Below are 22,932 nucleotides of genomic sequence, written 5' to 3' on the forward strand. Positions count from 1 at the left end.
TAGGAGACCTTTGAGACGCTGTTGGCATGCAACAGACACGACACTCTTTTCTATTGTTCCCTCGAGTTTTACACGAACCTTTCTTTTCTTTACACTGACCGATTTTCTCACGGGCAACCAAAGAATGCAGAATGTCCACTCTTAGTTGGTAACAGCTACCCCGTTCCAAAATTGCACATTAATTTTGTTTCTTCGTTGTTCAAATTGGACTCGTTATCATGTAGCACATGTATTTATTTATGGTATTTTATAACAATTATTTGAACTTGTTCAATATACTACGGCCAGCGAGAACTGGCCAAATCGGTGCTTCTAACGAAGCAAAAGAAAAGCCTTTTTGTAGACACGCTCAGATTTATATGTGCACTACGCACGCGCGCATGTCTCGCGGCTTCATAATTCAGTCAAAAAAAAGTTGGCCTCATGAACTGAAAATAGCCTTGCCTAAAGGCTACATAAACTGACGCGCACTAATCTGCCAGGAGAAGCCCCTTGATTCTCGATCGTCCTTGCCCAGGCTCTGCGCGAAGCCGACAGGTAAAAAACGACCACAAAAAGTACCTTGTACTCTGAACTTCTCGATGTTACGAGTGACAGGCCATGTCTGAAGTGTAAAATGATTGGGAAAACGTCACTGTAGATGTCATTACACGATGGGCGTTTCTGTTTGGATATCAATAACAGAATATGAAAACAGCACGCTACGGGAAGATTATTCTTGCATGGCAACTACATACATGTACACAACACAAAAAACGAACACTAATGATGTAGTTTATACTTCATATGACAGAAGCGGGCCACACCAAGAAACGACGATCTCGTGCACACAGGAAAAATTACGATTTTTAAATCTTTTAACAGAGCACTAAAAATTCCACTTAAATTATGAACTAACAGCAAAAAGATTTAATGGGATTTTCTGAAGAAAAAAACTGAACATAGTCAGAGAACCTGTGAGAAAATGATCATCAAGATCAAATGATCAAGTCGCACCCCCGTACATTTGAATGGCCAGCTCACACTTCTTGCCGCCAAGGCCATTTGTGCGCATACGTGCATGATTATGAATTCAATAGTGAAGAGGTCTATAGACCTTTTTCACCCACGTGACTAAATGCCACTAAAACAATACCACCACGAGTGGACCGCCTTGGCCACAGCGATCGCATATTTTCCTACGAGCAGCTTCAACCACGTGCTAGCGCACGTGCGGACGCTGCATGCTTGACTGGTTTATCTTGAAAAGGTCGATTACCATCACAACACTATGCACCATTACCATCGCAACATATCATAGGTCAAGCATGATCGAAGTCTGGATGCCAGACCCGATGATTCTGACTACTCTACGAATTAAGGGCCTGGTATCACCCAATGTCCACGTGACCAAGACTGGAGGAATTCCTCAAGTTTTCCGGAAATAGCCGAAATATTACAAAATCGTCCGTCTATAGTTGGCATGTTCGGACGGTACCGTTAATGTTAGGTTATTCCCGGCCGGGTTGGTAGGGCTAGCTGTTGAACGTAAACTCCCGTATCCAATTAGCAGCTGTTGATCCTACCAGAATAGGCCTATTTGACTTTACGCTGAAATCGAAGGTCGCCTTGGCCGAAATGCCGGACGAAACGCAGAGTATAACTTTCTTCGATCGATGCAGGCTTTGTGCCCGAAACTTTCTCTCAGAGGGGATCACTTGCAGTATTTCCCACTGGATATGGGGAAAGCCTCATTTTGAGATGTTGCCACTGATGAAATCGAAAACACCTAGGCTCTCAACTATTTATATCCATGGGTGATGCATGACTTAAGGTTTTTATCAAGAGTCATCTGGGACTCTTTGGGCTGGGAACCAGACTAGCATGACCGTGACATCACTGGAAAAAGGTTTATTGCCAGCAAACGCGCTAGTCTAATTATTGAGTCGTTAGATGGCGCACTGTGATAACGTCTCTCTGAATTATGGTGCAATTCTAATTTTGTAACGAAGCAAGAATTGTTGTAACCAAGCAAGAATTGTTGTAACCGTATAATTGTGTTCCACATGCACACTACGTAGACACTGGTTAAAGATTAGCCCTTTATTAATTATAATGGGAGGCGTCCTTGCAATAATTTTTTTTGGAGGGTGGGTGTGGGGTAGGTCGGTGGATGATAATAAAAAAGCACTTTTCGAAGCTGGCCTTGATTGGATGGAATTTATACAGAATGAAAACATAAATGTATTTGGCAATTACATCCCCAAAATATCTTAATATACCCTTTAGACAATAACTGAAACAAAATGTGTACACTCCTTTGTAAATCGGCATTCCGGCAATTTGTGAAATCGACGAATTTCATCAAGGAAAGTCGATGTGAAATAATTCCATATCAGACCTTGTCATTAAAACGCAACAGGGGCTTTAACGCCTATAGCCGACAGCATAGACAAGTAGCAGTTTTAAGCAGTTGTTACCTGCAGTTCAAAAAACCTAATCTGGCCTCCAGGTCCACTTTGGGTGCAAATACCTCAAACACAGAGCCAGAAACTTTACCTGCAACTTGGGAGAATCGTTCATATGGAGTTTCAGGCCATTCATGGCGAACGACAGAGAATCGTTCACTTGAAGTAACATCACAAGTTTTCCGTAGCAACACTTGAGGAAAAATAGGCCCACGCATGGAATACCCAAATTTACGGATGCATCACTTATCGGTATAGGATCGTTTGCGGAGAATGAGTGTCATTTGCAAAGTTATACCCAGCAAGAAATCAGGCCCAGGGGTACCCCCCCACATGTCCAATCCCTATACACATTCCAGACTATTGTTACTTAACACATCCCCCCCAAGATGTCAGATTCCTGCGAGACAATGACCAACACAAAGCGGGGGGGGGGGGTTCTCTCCGTCTCATACCTTGCTGCATATGTGCAAAGTATCGACTTCGAATAGCATTACACAATAAGCCTCGCAGAACAGCTCTTCAGGAAAGAAGGGACCTTCAAGAAGAACAAATCTTCAAAGGAAGCTTGCCCAAACACCACAATCGTAGTAGTGCAATCAATCAAACAGTGTAATGGCAGCAATTTCCACCAAGGATACCCCACAACAGATATCCATGGTAACGACCTCTGCTGTTGGTACACCTATGAACAATTACCAGTTGTAGTGATACGGTTATTGTGTATCTTTTTAGACACGTTTGGGACGTCGGTGCACACGAGGCAACAGTGCCATGCGTCCGTTCTGTGAGGTGTTAAACCAAATATCACAAGGGTAAAAAGAACGTTTAGTTTACAGGCGCAGATCTAAAATGCATCAACAATGTAAGGGTCTTGTTTTGCGTGGACAGTTAAGGACAAACAACGAATGGCTTCACCATCGGCGACAACTACATGTAGTACCGCAACCCCTTGTACAAACAAAAATTTCCCGAAACCCTTCCCACGTTCAAAATCGTGGATCCGCCTTTGCAGATCAGAATTTGAACTCTAAACTAAATGGCTCATGTGGTCGCAATGCAATACCGCATTCAAAAATTACTTCTCTGCGGCCGTCGAACTCGTGCGCTCATGTAACAATCCAATCGGGTTCTACGACTATTTTCTACAGTCATTTTCACAGACGCAGTATCGGACCCGGCCGTATGGGGGGGGGGGTGATTTCGTATTCATCCATCATGCTCAGCACAGCCTCTGTCTCAGGTGAAATTGTGACGCCGGCAAGCGCGGAGTCAGTGGTGCAGGCTACGGGTGCACATAAAGTCAGTAACTTGAATGGGGAGAGGGGGTGATTATATTGGCCCCTCCCCCCACGTGTGGGGGGATATATCCTCCCATCCCTAGGGATCTCCGTCGATATTTGTCATGAAGCCCCTCGCCAATACAGTTGACCACGAAAGGATAACATTTTTTTCCTTCCTAACGCGTAACAATGAATTTGCGCAAATAATCGCCCCAGCTCTTTAGAATCAAAAGATATCCCGTTCAACACCGGTGTACGCCCCCCAAATACAAATGTACTTTCATAATATTTAAATTTAAGCTCACTGCCAACCTTGAAAAACTCACTCTTCATGTAAAAGTAAACACATTCAGGCTTTGAAGCTTGTGTGGAACCGGGAGCCCTGGGAATGATCCTATAAACATTTGCTTTGTTGCCTTTGAATGGCCTCTTTCAGAGTGGGCGGTACACAGTTAGTACTTTGCGAGACAGGCTCTCGCCTCATAAGGCTATTTATTGTTAGGAAGGAGTCGGTAGAATAGAATAGAATAGAGGGTTGGAAACACCAGTCTCCTGGAAAACATTTAGCAAGCGCACACAGCGTTTTGTTGTCCATTGTGCAGATTGTCTGGCTCAACCTATGTGGGACTGAATCTACTAGTAGAGGGTTTTACTTGTCCACAACCATTTTCTTTGCAGGACAGAGCTGAGAGCTGATACATTGACTGAGAACTGCAGTACATGTAAGTTCACATAATGCACATCAGATTTCGGTTAAGAATGATGTAAATGAGAGGTTATCGTTCGAGGCAAAAACACAAAAGCTTCCTCAACCTTTTTCGAGCTATGGGTTGCCAAAAATTTTAATGAGCCTTCCTTTCAAGTGTCAGAACAGCCCAATTTGCCGGGCAACTGGAGTAAGTTTCCATGCCATCAGTTAGCTAACTAATTTGTCAGACTGATGAAAGTATGAGTAATTTACCAGTCCATGCAGTTTAGGGCCTCGGTCCAAACTTTTAGTTGCCTTATTTATTTGACTTACTTCTTCTGAACCAAGGAAGCTTTTGCTTCTGCGTTGTATGCACGCTAGGTGTCTTTTGCTTCATACACGGAAGCTACTCAGTGACTGCACCGTCAGAAGAAACACATTGGCCTTCGCAATATCAACTCAGAATGTAAAACTGGTGGTTACCTCACTCTTTGAGAGCGGTTGCAAAGATGCAAGCCTCATTGTAAAAGCGTCGAAGACCACTCGTCCATGGCTCACCAAAGAGTGTATTTTACTCTTTTCTGTTTAGAGGTTAACATGACCGAATCTCAACGGATCTTGATCAGTCTTTACCTTAAATATTCTCATTAAATATACCTCCTTCAGAAAATGTCCCTAGTTGCCATGAAAACCAAAGATGGGTAGCCAGTCCAATTCAATGTGTTCCCACCAGTCTCCTAAGTTTGTCCACCTTAACTTTCAAACTTTAGTCACCTATTTGAACCTTTAAACTATTGCTCTAAATAACTACTACTATTGGGACTACTATCTTAATATGATACCAAAAGCCAAGATGTTTGATGGACGGCATAGTAAAATTTATTTAGATTTTAATTAAGCTTGAAATCATAGAATGATTACGCTCGACAAGCATCGTCATTGACGTGATCTGAAGCATAATGTAACTGTTGGGCGCAATCCGGTATCAGCACGATCGCAATATCACGTACAGTATCAGCGCGTCAACAACTCTGACTCTTTTCGTGACACGATCCTCTACAATAGTCGTGTCCAATCATCATCCAGTTTAGCAGAGTTCGCAGGTCTTACTGCGAATTCATTTCCGTGCGTAGCAATTCTCAACTTCCTATTACCAATATTGCATGTGTCTATGGGAATGCTTACAGCCTCTAGCTAGCAGCATTTATGCGTATATGCCTATTGCCTCTTCCGACCGTAGTCTGTTTGTGGTCATACTTACACACGGCCACTATTTGCCACTGGCTTTCCTAATGCCTTAGATCAAAAAGGTTCACTTGTCACAAATGGACAATCAATATCAGCGCCAAATTCTTGTAACAAAACCGTTCACTGTGCAGACTTTCCTTTTTTCTCCATTTAAGAATGTTCTATTTTTAATTCAAAACGAACTACAAGTCAATACAAACTGTTGTTTTCTTCACAAGGTATTTACGTGTACCAACTAACCTTTAAGGTTTAAAGCTGATCTCTAAGTGATTAATGTCTGCGTCAGCGCATAATTACACCAAGGGTTAAATTTGCCACAGTGTTAATTCCTGCGATCGAGTAAAGTTGTAATTCCCTAATCGGCATCGCTGTCTTGGTCAACTCTAAAATCCTGCAGTGGAGGAAATTCTATATTTATAATGATCCCGAAATTGGTCTCACACTAAACAGCCAGTGACTTCGGTTTTCATTACTCCATACTACAAAATCATAGAGCTTATCTTGAAATGAGAAACTGTTGCTCGTTGTTCTTTGATATCGCCGAGAATTTTGTTTGTATTTGCATTATGTCCTTCGCTAATGGAGAGTGGGGTGGAATCAGAACTTCAGAAGACTTCACTGTTTTCCATTGACGGATTTCAATTGCAGGAATACCGTACGATGGGCGCAGGGGCCAGTCGGGAACAAGAGAAGTCCAAACCACAGAATCTTGTAGAGAGCTACAAGAGGGATGTCACTAAGGCGCTGGAGAAGTACAAGGTTCTCCGTGACCTGGACATCTTTGTGCTGGACAACTCCATCCGAGAGAGCACCGTCGGGCAGCTGCGGGGCCACACCTTGGAGAGCAAGTGGCAGATCTACGACGAGGTGAAGAAGTGTGGCTTTAAGCACACCATTGTGGCGTCCTTCTCCCACATGACTCGCGTAGATGACGTCTTCATCATGCAGCTAAAGGAAAAGGGGGAGGACCCAGATGGCCTGTGGGCTTTCTCCGAGATCACTGCAGGTAGATTTTAAAAATTCGGATCTCCACCATAATCTTCGAGCAAATTGCAAATGTGCACCGGCTTTTATAGTTGCGTGCCTCACACTGTGGTCCAAGTTGAAGGATAGGTGTAGGCCAAGTTGATTATTTGTCGGTGTTCTCGGTTCATCACAATCATCACCAATCTTGGTGCCAGCGTCACAATCTCTTTTGCCATGCCCTTACCACAGCATTTGACACTGTCACTATCACTAATCATCTTCATTGACTGTTCAATTTCTAACGTATTCTGATCATCATTGAAACAAACCCAGTAGGAATGGTTTTCACTGAGAGGTACAGTTATTTGGGGAATTGAATTTTTGTACAACCAGGTACGAAAGGGAAGGTACCAGATACGGAGAACGTTCCAGTTGGCATCCAAAAATTGAAACCAGCGGGCCTGTACTGTGTGATCTTCGAGGTGGATCTGGGAGATATAGTTTACGACTTCAACAAGTTCGCCGTAAAGGACATGTGCGCCCTGCTGAACAAGTGGAATGACTGGTGCTTCGAGAACCTCAGCCCTAAGGCCAAGGTAATGGTCAGCTTCCGTGACCTGCCCGACGTCATGCCCGATCACTCCGAGCGGGTGTTTGAGACTGTCGCCTACCTGGCCCGCCTGCCGCCCAACCGCCGTCCCTTCGGTCTGATGTTCGAGGAGCCCAGGGGGAAGTCCTTGCCGGAGGAGTGCGGCATGTGGACCCGGTACATCCGTGAGGTCATGAACAAACACAGCTGGGGGGGACACCTGCTGGTCCATGTGCACGAGAAGTTTGGTTACTGCGACGCGACAGCTCTTCAGGTAAGTTGGAGCATAGAGAAAGGACACTCTATGGATGGAGTGAAACATTTCCTATTTACGGATTCATTGTGTACATTAAATGGCCACGCCTATTGTGCACAGCTGTGGGCAAGCTCGATCAAGGGCCATAGTTAACCATACTTGGACTAACTCTTACCGAACGGACGTTAGTCAGAGATAGTTGGACTAGTCTAGTCAACTATTCGCGACCAGCCTTTCGAGGTTGGTCGCATCGTTGGTTGCCATAAATGGTTTGTACTAGCACAGTGCAGAGACGACCAGTTATACGCAACTTAGCGTTATACGCCAGAAAAACAGTAGGGCTATGCCACTAGTAAACAGCCATTTTCACTTTTAATTTTGCTATTTTGCCCTTCCTGCGGCCACTTCGGCCTAATGACCAGACAAAGGTTGACTAGGGACGTTCATACTTCAGTTTCACTACTCGTACGTCACAAATCAAGCTATATAGTTAACTAGTTAACAACATTATCATAATGTTGGAAAAAGTCAAAGAGTAAAAACTAACCGTACTACATACAGAGTCAAAACATAATACTGTAAAAAGAACACTTTCAACTTGAAATTCGTTATATTCCTGAAATAGAATGCTTGGGGCAACCCCATTCTTTTTGCTCCGGCAGGTTCTCATGGATGGTGCTGATGGTATCTGGGCCAGTGTTTGTGCCGAGGGTGCCTCTATGGGTAACGCCTCATCCTGTGTCACATTGATGAATCTCATCCGGCTCGGCAACAAGAAGGTCCTACAGAAGTACAACTGTACCTACCTCCGCAAGGCCGCCATCAACGTGACCAAGATCACCACTGGGAAAGACCCGCACATTAAGCAGCCAGTCTTCGGTGCACGAGCCATTGACTTCGTCTTCGATCTCAAGCCCGAGGAGTTCGACTTGGCAAGCTTCTTTGGTGAGAAGGCGCCCATTCGAATCACCACCATGGCCAGCAAGGAGATGATCCGTCAACGCTTGATCGATCTCTTCGGGGAAGATCCACAGTTTACTCTACAGGTTGCCCACGAGATGAAAGAGCTTATTCTGGAAGACCTCCGAACTGGCAGGTTCGAGAATTATGTCTTTTATTAAAGGGCCTAATACACGCATAAGCCCTAAAACTTAGCATGACTTGTATCGAAACTGTCGTCTTAAGAACTTTAAGATCACCTTCAGTGCTTCAGAATCATTTGCTCATGCTTTAACAAGAGCATGATTTTCTCACAGTTAATTTGAAAGCCCTCAATTTAGTTAGGCGTTTCAGTAAAGTGGAGATCAAGCTATACGGATATTCCCAACTCTAGACATCTGGACAAAGTCCTATGGTGAAGTCAGCTTTAACCCTGATAGGTTGGCATTGATTTGAGTTCTATGATTTGAGGAAGTCTTCCGTGTTTGCTTACGATATTTATCCGTTTATTTTGGAATACGCAGAAAGGAAGAGTATATGAGTATGGTGGGTCTGGCTTTACTGTTCGATCGAGCTGGAGGGAGTCTAAACCAGAAAATGAGAGACGCCATCGACGAGTTTGAGCTCAAGGGGCCGCATGCCGAGAATCTGCTGGCCGAAGTCCGCAAGACGTGGGACGAGTGGGACCTGAAGGACAAGGTGCAAGGGGATAACATGCTGCAGTTTGACTCCTTCTACAACGGCTTCATGGCGCCCTACTTCTCCTGCTACAGGTGCTCCGACACCATGAAGGCCCTGCAGGCCATTGACATGGACGCCGACGGAATGGTGGACTGGAACGAGTTCGAGACCTACCTCAAGTGGGCCCTCCACCAGTATCCGAACATCGCTGACGTGCAGGAGCTACTGGATGTCGCCTTCCGTAAAGGACTCATCCCAGCCATGCAGGACGAGTTCCTCAAAAAGAAGTAAGGCCTAGCCTGAAATTTAGGCTTGCAGCTAGATGTAACGTGCTCCTAGTTACAACCACTTACCAGCATTCGTGTTAACCGATTTTAGCAGCACGGCGAGGGAATGGTATGTCCCCACAATGCCCTAGTTTAACAAGAATTTGCAATTGTCTTTGTTCATATACTATCTTAAGCAATATATTGAAATCTGCTGTAGATGATATGGAGTTTTATATGCTCTGTACATGTGAATAATTTGTAAGCATCGCTATTCTTTCTTTTGTATCAAGTGAGGCCCACATAAAATTGTGTGAAACCATGGTTAAAACTACAATTCACGCTTCAGAATACATTTGGATTTTATTGCCAGTATTACTATACGTGTACATGTACTTCCAAGGTTTGGGTGACAAAAGTGGCTTCATATGTGGTAGGTCTCAGCCACAGGGTTGATTAAGATAAAATGTAACTGCGGCCGTCTTCAAATGTTGAACCTGTTAGATTTGGGGGGGGGGGCAAGGAAAGCTTCAAAGGATAGGATGAAAAAATTGCAGCCCTATCCCATAATTACGTGACAGCATTGGCCTTTTGCCAGATCCAGGCCAAAAAATTCTGCTTTTATTGGATTGATGTTTATGTAGAACAATTTCTTGGTAGTTTACTTTTTAATTAACACTTCATCTTAATGATGAATTTATGAACATTATTCACATTACTTTCCCATTCAATGTACACATACTTCTAAAAAATGTCATCATTATAATGTAAACCTTAGTGCTTAAAGTAATGTGGTGAAGCAGTGTTCGAGGTGACCCTCAAGCCCTGTAAAAAGCTTGGGTTCTGTAGGTAGGTGTAGGCTTATAATTACAGAAGACAGACACAAAAATTTGTTCCAATCTGGTCCTTGATAGTTTTTGCTGTCTCTATTGGAGAGTGCTATGAAGACAAAGGAACTTAACTAGGCTAAACAGCGCCACCTTCAATTTTCCACGGAGTGCACAGACAGCAGCATTATTACTCCGTGTACGTTATAAAACGAGACGATAAACGGCAGGTTAATAAAAAGGCTCAATTCTTAATCAGACTTCATACACGACAAAAGAATACAACATCAGAAAAAATAGTCCGAGGCTTAAGCAAAGCTTTGACAGCTGACAATATTGTACTTCCCAAAAGCTGTACAGTAACTAAACCGTTGCTTTGATTGATTTCACATAATTAAGACTACCAAAAAGAATCATGTTAAGAGTTAATGCGACTGAAAGTTGTTTTTTAGAAATATGCCCACTTTAACGGTACAATGTATCAACAATTTTACTGGCTTTGGAAACTTGGTGAGTGATATCGTGTATTGATCTCCTTATTTAATACGAGCCCGTGCATCAACAAAACCTATAATCAAATGCTGACATGCTTACGGATGCAAATATTTTAGTCAAAATTTCTTGCAAGAAAAAAATCATTAAAACCCCCACTGTAAATTTCTTAAAATGTGCACATACTAATGAGAGCTTCTTTTAACTTTAAGGGAAAAATACAAAGACATGCTATATATCATGATGAAATGAATAAAAGTAAGAAAGTTAAAAGTTTATACAAGCAGGTTTCTGCTATCGAGAGTGTGCACCCTTCAGTTCAGCATTTATGGTTCTGTCACATCTGCCACCAAAAGAGCAAGCATTTCTGGGCATTCGGGACAAAACATCCACGTGAATGGAAGCTGAGCTTCTTGTGCCTGCACGGACATTTCACATAGCAAATAGAGGTGGATACCACATTGTCTACTCCACCAAATCAAAATGTGTTTTCTAGTTGACGCAAATACAAGATATAGAAATCTGGTGATGATGATTTGGATGACTGTTCCGAGACAAATGACCTGTTCCCAATGGGCAAATCTTATTGGAGTTTGCAATCTTATTAACATGGGGACAAAAACATTATCAAGAAACATATACACCATCAATCATCCAATAAAGTTGAACAGCATGACATGTGGACCTTCTCATTATGTCCCAGACAGCGTCGATTTAAGTTCATTCCACTTGCTTTCTGTGTATACTAAGTTTCAATTCACCATCAAACTGGAATTTCTGTGATGAAAAAATGGTTTGGTTTAAGTCAATCGGTCAGAAAGGGGCAAAGACAATAAACCTTTTCAGTGCTATGCCATCAGGAATAATGTTAAAACCATGCCTATTCACATTGAGCTTGAAAAAAAAAATGTCTTAGTTCTATTACAACATTCCAGTGTTAAAGAAGCTATGAAAACAATTGTACATGTGTGACAAGAAAACACCCAAAATACTTTTTAAAAATGTTTACCTAAGAACATAACTACAAACTGCTATATACATCACTATAGGAAATATTCCCACTGCTGGAGTGTTCTGGGACTACACAGTTGGCAACATTGCAGAATGGTAAAACAGTTCCTTACTTCTTTTTCATACAAGGCTATCAAGCAGAGGAAAATTTGTGTCAGTTAATCGTAGCCGAAAAACCCAGCCAAAACATTATGGTAGTAATGAAGTCATTTGATGCAAACTATGGGACAGAGAGACCACCCTACCTGGTATCTCAGGAATTCTTTTCAGACATCTGGGTGATGTGTTGAATAACACCAGGCTGGAGTGTGTATAGGGATTGGACTTGTTGGGGGGAGGTACCCCTCTGTCCCATTTCATGCCTGGTATAAATGACGTGTTTTGACATCAGGCATGCAACTGGGACTTTAGGGGGGAGGGGGTGAGAACATCCCAAGCTGGACAGGTTTTTCAAATAATGACATCCTTCAGGATACCAACTGATACAGGAAAAGTTACATGCATTTGGCAACCTGAACTACTGGAGTGGGGTAAGGTAAAAGCTATCTCACATCAGGGACCTCACGTTTGCTACCTCAGATCAAGTCAGCAACTGCGGAAGAATCAGAAAAGAATAACATTAAGAAATTGACTAATCCCGTAACCGGAATTACAAGTTGTTACCGCAGGGCCATCCTATTCACAGTCAGGTGGTACGTGCATGTTACATTTCTCTCTGACCAATAGGGTGCTGAGAATTGCCAAATGCCTGCACGTGTCTAATTAAAACCCACGAGTGAGTGTGATGGCCCCCATAGGAATGGTGTCTCTCCTCTGAAATGTCTATCCTGCAATGTTCTGTCCCATGGGTTCAAAGCATCGCCAAGTCCTCCAGTGGTGCAGACAGGACACGGTTTACCGAAAGGGGGAAACTTAGCCTCAAGTTCTTTCTTGTGCCTATGTTTTTGCAAAGAGACTTAGGAGGTCTTTTGTCTCGCCTCAGTCTTGCCTTTTTGCACTGGAGGTATAAATGTTACATGCAATGACCTGTGACAACACAATAATCAGAATTTGAAACAGTACAAGAAGTACTCAATGTAGTTTTACTCACCGTTCATGGGCATTTCGTCAATCTGCGTACTGTAGTACTGCTCGATATCCCTCAAGATACGGATGTCATCACTCTTGACAAAGTTGATGGCAACACCCTTACGACCATAACGACCCGATCGGCCAATCCTGCAAACAAGTCATACAAACTGTCAAGTGGCTGTCAGCGACGTTGAGAAATAACACAAAACCATGAAGTATGGTGAGCACCTGTTGAAGACTGAGGCAGATGCACGTACCTAGTAACTGATTGGTTCTCCAAGATAATTAAATCGTCAAGATTCTAACAAAGTGTAACTTGATTATGTCAAGAACGACTTTTTTCAATTTGGGCTCCCCCCTCAAAATCTGGTTTGAAAATACAAGAAAGCGCACACATGGGTGCCCTCCAATCTCCATTACCCTTTGACATTTTTCTGGCTGATATCTGGACTCACCGATGGATGTAAAGCTCACGGTTGTTTGGCAGATCATAATTGATGACGAGAGACACCTGTTGCACATCCAATCCACGGGCCCAAACGTCTGTGGTTATTAGGACCCGCCTGAGATGGACAGACACACAAATTTTGTGACTGTGTCAATAATCACTGGTGAAAATGACACATACCAGGTGGCCTCGCAGTCTTGGCTGCCGCTACACGCACACGGGTCACATGCATCATTCAACTTCAGCTACATTTTGTTAAGTCATAACATACTCTTGATTGAAGAGGCATTATGTGCAAGTATTGTGCCAGCCACGGCTTCTGTAGTAATAACTCTTAATGCTGGTCAGGGGAGTAGTCAACTGCAGCAACCACTCCCTTGGGAGTTAACACAGAGCCCTGGAACAACTACAGTCACTCGTGGGTAAACTCTGTTTTACCTGGTTAAAAAAAATCAAATCTTCACTCACGGAGGCACTCAATTCAAACAAGGGACTAATTAGAAAAAAAAGAGGCACTAAGTGAAGGAAATCTTCTTAGCAAAGAAACTAAGCAAAAGCAAGTTATCAACCCCATGACATGCATCCTATATTAACCGTGGCTGGTGCTCAGCCTATTTCTGCCAAGCAACTGAATTTGCTAAGCAGTATCTTCTCACCAACTCCATGAAATTGGACTGTGGTTTGAATCTGCATCTGACATTGCAGTTGCAAGCTATAAACTTACATCACATCAGCCAGGAACACCTTCATGATTGAGTCCCTTCCTTTGATTTTCAATTTGAATGCACTCAACAGCCTACACAGTAATGGGCTACATGGGCATATATCTACTCACGTCGCTCCAGCCCGGAACTCTTTCATGATTTCGTCCCTCTCCTTCTGCGGCATATCGCCATGCATCGAGGAGACGGTGAAGTTGGCCTCTCTCATCTTCTCTGTCAGCCAGTCAACCTGAGAAGAGAGAATATTAACTCATGGGTTTGCATCAATGGTCAAGCGAGCCTTTGGTCTTTCTAGAAGACCTTACTAGTCGATACACAATGACAAAGTAGTTCCTTGAACACTTTGACAGATTTATCATGAGATATGACAGGCTGCTCTTAATAACCAGAGTGACATCAAACAGACATACTTTAGCTGCAAGAAAGATTTTCTGTTCAAACCCTAGCAGAATCCTTGTTGAAATTATTGAGTATTTTAGAGTTTTAAAACAAATTGACAGCCGAGTTGCACAGCTTCAGGAGGCTCTCACACAGCTCTGCACAGAGCTTGTCAATCTAATCCCTTCGGGTGTGAGAATTATAGAGAAATGGGAGGATTGAGGACTGTTCTATGGTAAAACATGCCACAATTATGCTGTATTCATAGTTTTGTGATTTATCATCCTTTGTTGAGACAGGATACAAAAACCTGTTCAGTCTCTTGTGTTGTCTTGTTTAAACATGCAAAGATGGCAGCATGTGAGATAGTGAAGTGTCAAAAAAGCACCACATGACCATTGTTTGTGTTTTCAGCAGCCTGTGGCACTCTTTGTGGCCTGACTAACATCACGACATGCTTTGATCACCAATGCATAAAGTGAATGGAATGTCACCTGTCTGGTTAATCCTCTTCCACAACTACTCCTTGAGGAGAAACAAAAGAGTTGGTACTTTTATTAATTTACCGATGTTGAGATCAAATTTCAGTTTGTGCTCCTTGTATATTCACCTTGCGCTTTGTATTGCAAAAGATGACAGCTTGCGTGATGGTCAGTGTGTCGTAGAGGTCACACAGCGTGTCAAACTTCCACTCCTCTCGGTCCACGGCGACAAAGAACTGCTTGATTCCTTCCAACGTCAACTCATCACTGCAGTGAAGGGGAAAAAGTTGAGCAGAAATCAATGCCAAAATATCCCATGTGAGTTACATGTGTATAATGCAACTATCCTCTCTGTTGCAATGTGTTTATTAATATATCGAAGGAGCACTTCTGCAATTCCGATCTTCCAAGAGCTCGGCAACCGTTAAGATGGCTTACCGCTTGACCAGAATTCGGATGGGTTCTGTCATGAACTTTGTGGTCATCTCCAAGATCTCATGAGGCAGCGTGGCACTGAAGAGCAGGACCTGGGTGGCAGGAGGGAGGTAACGGTAGACGTCGTAGATCTGCTCCTTGAAACCTGAGGGGAAAAAAAGACAGAGAAGATTGATGGTCTGAACAGACAGATAAATGTGGTGTTTGTATTGCTGACTGCCTAAGAAGACAGGAAGGTAAGGGCAAAGGTCAGAGATTTGCCAGATTTGATTAAAAGGTTATCCTTGTTGAGGTAGAATGTGACTATCTTGTGTCAAGCCATGGTTTTGACGAATTCAGTGCAGTTTTAAGAAAAGTGCATGCTTGGCTTGTGACACACAATCTGAAACACAAGTGCAGAACAAGCCCAGAATATGAGAGCATATTACACATGAGCACCTAAGGTTTCGGCATGTCAAATACATTTATTTCAGCATGATTTTTCCTGAGCACTATGTCAGATCTGTGCCGAACCTCAAGACAGAATTATCTTCAACATGTCATAAACTGAAATGCAAGCTTCTCCTTCTGACAGCTTTGTTCAGTTTGTGACAGAATTTTCATACAGGTAACATCATCTTTGGATTACAAATCTGAAACCAGAGACTGTTGACTGACCTTTGTTGAGCATTTCGTCCGCTTCATCTAGGATCAGCATCTTAATGGAGCGAGTGCGGAGGTTTCGTCTCTTTATCATGTCTGATGTATAGAATAAGCAGTTAAAGAGGCAATCAAATGCAACTTTGAAACATCACAACCCGATGAATCTTCAGTTTAAGTTTCATAAACTGCATCAACAAAGCTGTCCAAATAGACCCGCACAAGTTCAAGCTCAAAATGAAGTGATTGTAAGCTCATCACACAAGAAAACCCAGTTTCTGAAAAACTTGCAACTTGGTTTTATCATGAGGAAAGCAAGGGCAGACAGCAGGCAAAGCAGACCATGCTGACCAAATGTTCCCAAATTTGTGTCTTTTTGTCATTTGTGAGGACATGCATATGTGCTGGGCCAGCTCACCAGGTAAAACCTCAGATACAATGGTTTGCAAAGTGGCACCTCTTAACCCTCCCTTGCCCAGGTTATTCCAATGCGCTCTGCAGAGCCTTTGCAGTATTTTGTAGAATTGGTGAAGGTAGAGCCCAGTCACAATTGTTTTATATCTTATCAAATGTTTGGTGCAACACCCACTGCTCGTGTGACTCAAACCATCAGCTGACCCTAACATTCTCAGTCGTTGTGAGGTAAGATGTCAACACAAGTACACAGGAGGTTGTGGGTCTGAATCCGTCCTGACTGCACTTTTTTTCTCCAAAGCCCTGAGTATACAGTGTTAATAAATACATGTCGGTGCAGGGCCAGGCACCATACAAAATCACCCCTACCCTAATGCAAGTCACATCAAATAAAAATACTGCTACCCATGTGGCTGGCTTCCTCTTGAAAGTTTAAAAATTAAAGCTTTGCGATTAGGTTAATATTGGAGGACTGAGGAAGCTTTGTGACAAGAATACATGGAAGGCCAGGGTTGCTGACTGTTCAGGAAAAAGGTCCACCTCTTGGTCCCCAAACTATTAATTAAGATCCCCACGAAAGCAGAGTCTCACTATTTTAATACCACACCAAATGTATAGAAAAGCTGGTTAAATAAGTGAATCTTGAAAATGCAAGTATTAGTTGCTGCCAAGGATACCAAAGACTCTGCCGGGTGTTCCTGAGACCACGTGTTGGCCAAAGTCCAGCTTGCGGATGTCTTCACCAATACTTGTGCCTCCAATGCAGGCGTGGCACAGCACACTCATGTAGTCACCCAGGGCCAATATCACCTAACACAACAAAACAACAGCAAATCAACAGAAACCCACTCCGTTAAAGAGCACTCCTGCTAGTTCTTTCCCAAACCCTCCAAGATCCATTAACCCTAACCCTCCTCAATCCTTCACCTGTTGGAGGACTGAGGAGGGTTAGGGTTAAATCCCATCAGGTGTTTTTTGAATGATTCAGCAGGACTTGAAAACGGAACAGCCCGGCTAATATTTACCACGCGATGGGCTTGATGCTCCATGAAGGGTTAAAAAAAAGGTGCTTCTAGGTTCCAAAATATACAGAGGATAAGTTTGTTGGATTTTCAGCCACAACGTCTAAGCCATTAATTACACGTACATGTATATTAATACATTTGGAAAAGTTGGTACCAAATCACTGGAATGTGCAATATTCATATACCTTTCATAAACAATAACGACTCATTAATGGCCTAAATTTCTACTCTGCCTCGAGTTAAAGTGCACCCTCATTGGCAAAGGAGAGACAGGTGGGTGGGAAGCCTTTCAACTAGGCTCGTGCAAGCATCCGGCACACACCCGAAGACCATACGTTCGCATATGAAATGCTTGTGCGTACTCAGCGTGCCCCCCACCAAATGAGCATAAACCTCTGCGTTCACACAGTGAGCTCCCACCAAAGGACCATCATTTCCATGTAAAAAGAAAAAAAGCCTTCTCTTGTTCCCACTTGGTGCAGATCACTGCTTCTCTTACCTTCTGAATCTGTACGGCCAGTTCACGGGTCGGCGACAAAATGAGTGCTTGTGTTTCTCGAACCTAAACATGATGCACAGAATGACTGAATAAAACTGGGATTTCGACAGTTGGATGGCTAGATTATGGAGGCCATGGGCAAGTGGGATAGACAACACTTTACAATCACTTTATTTTAAATGAATTTCTTGAAGTAGTCTGATCAACTTCCACCTCCTTCAGGTGGCAGAAAAAAAATTTCAATGAGATAGGATGAGATAGGAAATACCAGGTCTTTTACAGGTGCAAGAAAGGAACAAAGGTTATTAAAAACGTCTGAGGAAAACATAAATGATCAAGAATGGAAAGACACATTGCCGTTAATAGGAAAATATGAACCTTCATATGGTTGGAGAAGTTAAAGATAAAATACATGTAACAATATTCCAGCCATGCCAGACTCTACTATGTACTAAGCTTCCTCACACAAAATCCTTGAGGTCCTTGCTTTCATAAACTGAAATACGCTTAAATATTTTATTTAATATTGCGGTATTTACCTAATGGAAACCCCAGCCCATGTATTATGTACATCAAACTTAGGAAAGAGTGGTGAAAGTCTTGACTGCAATAAACATACCTGGGTGTCTAAGCACTGCAGGACTGAGACAGAGAACGTGGCAGTCTTCCCTGTACCAGACTGGGCTCTGTTTGAAAACAAAACCAAAAACAAGTATACATGTATGTACCAAGAGTTAGTTCCACTGCAGACGCTGAAGGGATTCAACAGTTGTCAGAGTACATGTACGTGTATGTGGCTAAAAGGTCTTGTTGGCCAGGTTGTCAAGAGCAACTACAAGAGCCCATTTTTTACACTTCAAATGAAAAGTTTTCGGTTGACTTTTCACAAGATCTTGTGCTGAACAGATGTACGTTCAAATCTGATACAAAGACAGGACAAAATAAAAGCCTCCCCTTGTTCATTTCAACATGCTCAATAAGTGTCTAATCATGTAATTTTATACATGGAGCTCCAAACATCTGAGGTACATATAACCTGCTACCATAGGCTGACAATATCTGCTTGTGGGGAGCAAGTTTACAAGGGATTCAGCCCACTTTTAGGCACTGGTTCTTGAGTATGTCACAACCTCATTCCTCCCCCTTATGAATTCTCTACATTCATGACAGCTTAACGCAGGACTTAGCCAATGCGGTAACTGGCATGCGAGAATGCTACAGGGTGCACGCAGCCAAAATTGAATTGTTTTTCCAGAACAATGAATAAACTCAGATTAAAAATTTTTGCTGAACGGGACTAATTTGCTGTTCCTAACCTCTAGGCCTTTTTGCAGGGTACCATCCTCAATCCTTCAAAACCCTCCAATTATCCATGCAAAGGAAATTGCATTCGGCCTCAATCCTCCAAAATGCTCCAATTTTTAGGGGATATGTTCCTTTGAGGGGTTTCACTGCCTTAATCCTTTAAAATCCTCTGGCAATTCCTGTCACTGTGTTGAGGCAATGCGAATGGTATCCTGGAGCAGTCTGGATGATTTCATGTATAATCTAGGCATGAATTTTTGCATGACTGATCATAAGCACCACAAGGTCTAACCCACAACCCTGACACAATGCATCCTTTGCAATCAGCAACACTTTTTGCCATTCTTCCTCAATCCTCCAAAATCCACCAAAACCACCCAGAAGATTTTTGAGGATTGAGGAAGGTTAGGGTTAATAAACAAGTACATGTAAGTAGTAAGCCAATTCATGAATGATTGTTTTCTGTAAGTTGAGGTCCAATGCATGCAACAGCAACATGTTGTACATGTACATGTAGATGGCACATGTCCACATGTTTCCTGAAGAATCAATCGCACCCATCAGTAAATATCTGCAGTAGGCCTTCAATTCTTGGCGCTACTTACTGTGCAATGACATCACGACCGTTCACTACAGGCTTGATGGCTCTTTGTTGAATGGCTGAGGGCTTCTCAAAACCTGTCAACATTCAAGAATGAGACATGGTGATTACAGACCCACAGAATCAGAGTGCAATGTGGTGAAATTTCTCTGTGAATTGGTCTGCAGCATCAGTCCCCACTGCCGCTCTCTCTGTGCTACTACTGTACATGATTCGATTATAGAAGTCCTGTTACATGTACCTCCTCTCCAGCAAAGAAGAGACAGACTGGTGGGCAGTTTTTTAACTGGACTCGTGCACTGCCAGGTGCACATGCCAAGATTGTACATTTCAACACAACATGAAATGCACCAAACATGCACGCAACTGCGGACAAATATGGTACTTTCCTCACAAAGGGAGGTTTTACCTTGACAAAAACCCAAAATAAAAAGAAATAACAGTTCAGACTTTCCCATACTGCATACATGTAAATCCTGCAGATTTACAGTGCCAGGTATAGCAAAGGTGCGTGATATTTTGTTTCCGGGATTAACTTCTACAGTCCAACAGGGACTGTGAAACACATACATGTATATGCATTTGTTACAGTTCTGAGTTCTCATAATTTGCAAAAATATTCACGCATCCCAGATAAAATATAAGCACAAAAAGTCAATGAACAGAGCCTGAAAGTGATAGGTCACACATTAAATTTCAGAACCGGTATTGAGTTGTACACTGGACATTGCACCACTCAGGAAACAGTCATCGGCATGCCCGTGCAGACACTGCATGCTCATGTACATTAGCATACAGTTTGAATTGCTACATGAAAAAGATTGTGACTTGAGTTCGGCTGACAAGAGCACTTCTGATTTGAAGGGGAAATTTCTCTTTTCTTCCCAAATGTGAGTAAGCCTTACCATCATTGGAATCTCCGATTGCCACTGAATCCTACAGTGGGCGCATTAGACAGTTTAAGGGCTGATTCGGGGGTGAATTCAGAGGATTTTGATTCTGGTACAACAATGTATGAGCTACATGAATTTGAGTGAAATTAATTATTGTGGAGTACCCTAAATTCGCAAATACATGTACATGTACAAATATTCATGCATCCAACTTTCTCCTCGTGAAACTGTTTGAATGAAATTATTTGTTGTCAATGATCGATTGTCACTTCGGCATTTTCTTTTGGGCTTTACATGTATGTGCAAATTCAAAGCTTTTCCAATGAGAATTCAAACAAAAATGTCAGCAAGGCGTAAATTTTACTTAACAGACTAAACACAAGGATGAACCAGCTCATATTGTCCAAAAAACAGATAAATGCCACTGTTCACTCACTGACAGTGTTGGACATTCAAGACAGACACTAAACAACAACTTCAATTGACTTTCACTAGCTACTGAGGGTGTTATCAAAAATGTGGATCATAAAAAAAATTGCACACCTTATTTTTTGAGATTCCTGTTGCTGACAATGGGCGTGGGCATGGGCGGCACTGTTTTTGTGACTTTTTGTGAATTAACGTAAATTATGATTTATTTGAAAGAATAAAAATTCATACCTCACTGTAACTTTAACCCTAACCTTCCCCAACCGCACAGAATTAAACAGTAGTAAAGTGTTTAATTCTGTGGGGATAGGTCTGGTAGGCACATAACAGCTGGCTTTGGCATTGGGTTTGGCATACCTCAGAAAACCAAAGTCCAATAGCCTCTGTACACAAAGTCCCACATGGGTGTTTAACTTTGTGTGAATGGGGAAGGTTAGGGCCAGCAAACCTTGGGGGTTAGGGTTAAATTAAATTGAAGAATTCAAAACTAGAAGAACAAGAAAGAGGAAGTGGTGGGAAGTCAAGATATGGTGAATGAATGTGATTTTTCTTCTCAAACTGCATCACCAAACTAAAGTAACAAATGAAAAAATTTATTACTCATTCAAGAGACAACAACTGGTAGATTTTTCAGAAGTAAGGCATTATTGATATCTTGTAAAATGACATTTGCAATGTACGTGCACGAATTATGCTGACGTAAGTTTTACTACCGCTGATCCGACTCGTTTGTAGATGATGTTGTTCCTGTTACTTCAATGACAGTCTGTGCTCTTCAAAATATTATTCCATGTAGGATTTTAATCAAACTAATAGTGAAAGTGAAGCCATCAAAAATTTACTTTAGCATATTTAAGAACATATTTTGGTGAAAGTACTAAATGCGCAAATTGTTGTTCATGTAACTCCTGGATACTGGAAGGGAAAGTCTATGTAAAAAGCCTGGGCCTATGTCTTAGGCTTTCCCTTCCATTATCCACGAGTTATCATAGGCCTAATTTGCGATGAAGGGTAGGCCCCCAGGACTACTTGGACTCTATCACCTGACCATGCAAGCTATTGTTCAAATGTTAACGGAAGCAATTAGTTGAGTCCAGTTGCTTGGACTAATGGGAAAAAATGTTGCATCCTGACTCACTTCAGCAGTTGTGTACAAAGTCTATGGGGAGTGAAGAGAATTTTCTAAGTATTTCCCAACAACATCGGTAGGTAAATGTTTCTCAGTTCAGAATTTGAGTCTTTTCAGCATTTCTGTAATGACTGACTTTTATTAAGATGATATATGATGAGAAAATGAGAGAAGTGGAGTCAGGATGCAACATTTTGGCCCTTTAAGTATATTTTATCATATTTATAGGAATCGGACAAGCAAATTCAATTTATCACGAATTGGATGCAGCGTACGAACTTGCACTGCTCGTTTCAACAAACCTTATGAAATAAAATACCTACCGTAAGCATAAATTCCCTTCAAAAGATCTTCCCGCAAGTTCATTGCATCGAATGTTGGTGTTACATCAACACTTTCACTTGTCTCGAAGCGCATAGTTGCCGCTTCTTGGGACAGAACTCTCCTCATGGACGCCATGCTGCTGATAAATTGATCGAACTGTACCAACGTTGTAAAGCCCGCCCTCTATCCTTTGTTGAAAATTTTGCGTGCATTGCAGATTTGGTGGCGGCGTGTCCTCTGCGTTCCATTTCAGACTTCGTCTTTGAAATCACGTCACAACCCGCTTTATGGCTTTCATTGTTCAGATTGCATAAAAATAGTTAAGTAAAGGGCTTGTGGTATAGTACCATGTAAAATATCTTTTGTGAGTAACTGTGGTTGTGAAAAGAACTGGAGAAATAGAAATACATAATATTGGGTTAATAATTTCAAAGCCGGTGAGTTA

General features: G+C 42.3%; 2 protein-coding genes across 2 annotated transcripts; one reads left to right on the forward strand and one right to left on the reverse strand.

Moving 5' to 3' along the window:
• Positions 1-4,291: 4,291 nt before the first annotated feature.
• LOC110989726 (uncharacterized) lies at positions 4,292-10,606 on the forward strand. Its single transcript, XM_022254306.2, has 5 exons — positions 4,292-4,452; positions 6,315-6,672; positions 7,026-7,495; positions 8,140-8,573; positions 8,941-10,606. Exons 2-5 carry the CDS (start codon positions 6,327-6,329, stop codon positions 9,386-9,388), a joined length of 1,698 nt encoding a protein of 565 aa, XP_022109998.1. The 5' UTR covers positions 4,292-4,452; positions 6,315-6,326; the 3' UTR covers positions 9,389-10,606.
• On the reverse strand, positions 10,422-22,661 carry eif4a3 (eukaryotic translation initiation factor 4A3). The gene is made up of 12 exons (XM_022254307.2): positions 22,487-22,661; positions 19,717-19,789; positions 18,426-18,492; positions 17,807-17,869; positions 16,960-17,092; positions 15,887-15,967; positions 15,233-15,374; positions 14,923-15,061; positions 14,048-14,163; positions 13,220-13,327; positions 12,784-12,911; positions 10,422-12,285 (listed from the first exon to the last, which is right to left on the reverse strand). The coding sequence occupies exons 1-12, from the start codon at positions 22,620-22,622 to the stop codon at positions 12,269-12,271; spliced, it is 1,203 nt and encodes a 400-aa protein (XP_022109999.1). The 5' UTR covers positions 22,623-22,661; the 3' UTR covers positions 10,422-12,268.
• Between the last annotated feature and the right edge of the window lie 271 nt (positions 22,662-22,932).

This window comes from Acanthaster planci, linkage group LG01 (genome assembly GCF_054643075.1).
Source record: "Acanthaster planci isolate LZ-2023a linkage group LG01, COTS_SCS, whole genome shotgun sequence".
Classification (NCBI taxonomy): domain Eukaryota; kingdom Metazoa; phylum Echinodermata; class Asteroidea; order Valvatida; family Acanthasteridae; genus Acanthaster; species Acanthaster planci.

Bases quoted from the DNA above. Each gene is read 5' to 3' on its own strand.
- LOC110989726 (XM_022254306.2), top strand. From the start codon at position 6,327: ATGGGCGCAGGGGCCAGTCGGGAACAAGAGAAGTCCAAACCACAGAAT. The intron at 7,496-8,139 runs GTAAGTTGGAGC...TTGCTCCGGCAG, and splicing joins GCGACGCGACAGCTCTTCAG to GTTCTCATGGATGGTGCTGA. The intron at 8,574-8,940 runs GTTCGAGAATTA...TGGAATACGCAG, and splicing joins GAAGACCTCCGAACTGGCAG to AAAGGAAGAGTATATGAGTA.
- eif4a3 (XM_022254307.2), bottom strand. From the start codon at position 22,622: ATGGCGTCCATGAGGAGAGTTCTGTCCCAAGAAGCGGCAACTATGCGC. The intron at 15,968-16,959 runs GTATCCTTGGCA...TCTATACATCAG, and splicing joins AACACCCGGCAGAGTCTTTG to ACATGATAAAGAGACGAAAC. The intron at 15,062-15,232 runs GTAAGCCATCTT...CCTTCACTGCAG, and splicing joins ATCCGAATTCTGGTCAAGCG to TGATGAGTTGACGTTGGAAG.